At 47.2% G+C, this 676-nt stretch overlaps 1 protein-coding gene across 4 annotated transcripts in view; it reads right to left on the reverse strand.

The window, feature by feature from the left end:
* The window catches only part of DNAH1 (dynein axonemal heavy chain 1), a 192,572-nt gene that overhangs the window by 28,884 nt on the left and 163,012 nt on the right, over window positions 1-676 (reverse strand). For all 4 annotated transcript variants that reach the window (XM_019510343.1, XM_019510342.1, XM_019510344.1 and 1 more), the window contains one exon: window positions 211-381. In XM_019510343.1, the coding sequence (XP_019365888.1) occupies window positions 211-381 (171 nt within the window). The remainder of the gene's footprint in view (window positions 1-210; window positions 382-676) is intronic.

Consider the following 676-nt stretch of genomic DNA (forward strand, 5'->3'; position numbering starts at 1 on the left):
GGGGGGGGAATCTTCCCTTCAAGAACCGACACAGTTTGACGGTCCTAGGTCTAGGAGACTCAGCATGGGCAGAGCTGGGGGTGATACTGCTATAGTAAAAAACAGTATCCAGTGTGGACTTCACATTGCACTGTTTCACCTGACAACACAAAGCACAGAACAGAGCATGTTATCATGCATGTGGCAACCCTAGGCACTACAAATACGCACCTCCTCCCTGCTTTGGCCTCCCGAGGCGGATGTTTTTGGCTGCAGCTGAACAATGGCCCCAAGCAGGGCAAAAGTCTCATTCTGAGCAAAAGTGATGTTGGCATTGTCATGCAAACCAAAAATCTCTGGGATGTCATTGAGTGGCAGGCTCTTGATGTATTGGAGGTAGCCCTAGAGAAAAAGAAGCATGTAGGTTGGAGGAGCAGAGCATTACTAAAGAGGGCTGAAAGGAAGCATAGCACAGCTATGGAGGTACGGGGTCTATTCAGATTGCTGTTGACCCTGACTGGTACATGTGCATTTACCTGTTACCCTAATTTACTGGCCTTTATACAGCCTTGGTTCTTATCAGGTGATACCTGTTTGTAACAGTAAAATGTAACACTCCCCTCCAAGTTAGCTCAGGGTTACATAATGTTTGCTCTCAACATGATGGCTCAAAGGTAGATGAAGGAGAGGGGAGAAT

The sequence above is a fragment of the Gavialis gangeticus genome, unplaced genomic scaffold (genome assembly GCF_001723915.1).
Source record: "Gavialis gangeticus isolate Ggan-Ray unplaced genomic scaffold, GavGan_comp1, whole genome shotgun sequence".
Taxonomy (NCBI): domain Eukaryota; kingdom Metazoa; phylum Chordata; order Crocodylia; family Gavialidae; genus Gavialis; species Gavialis gangeticus.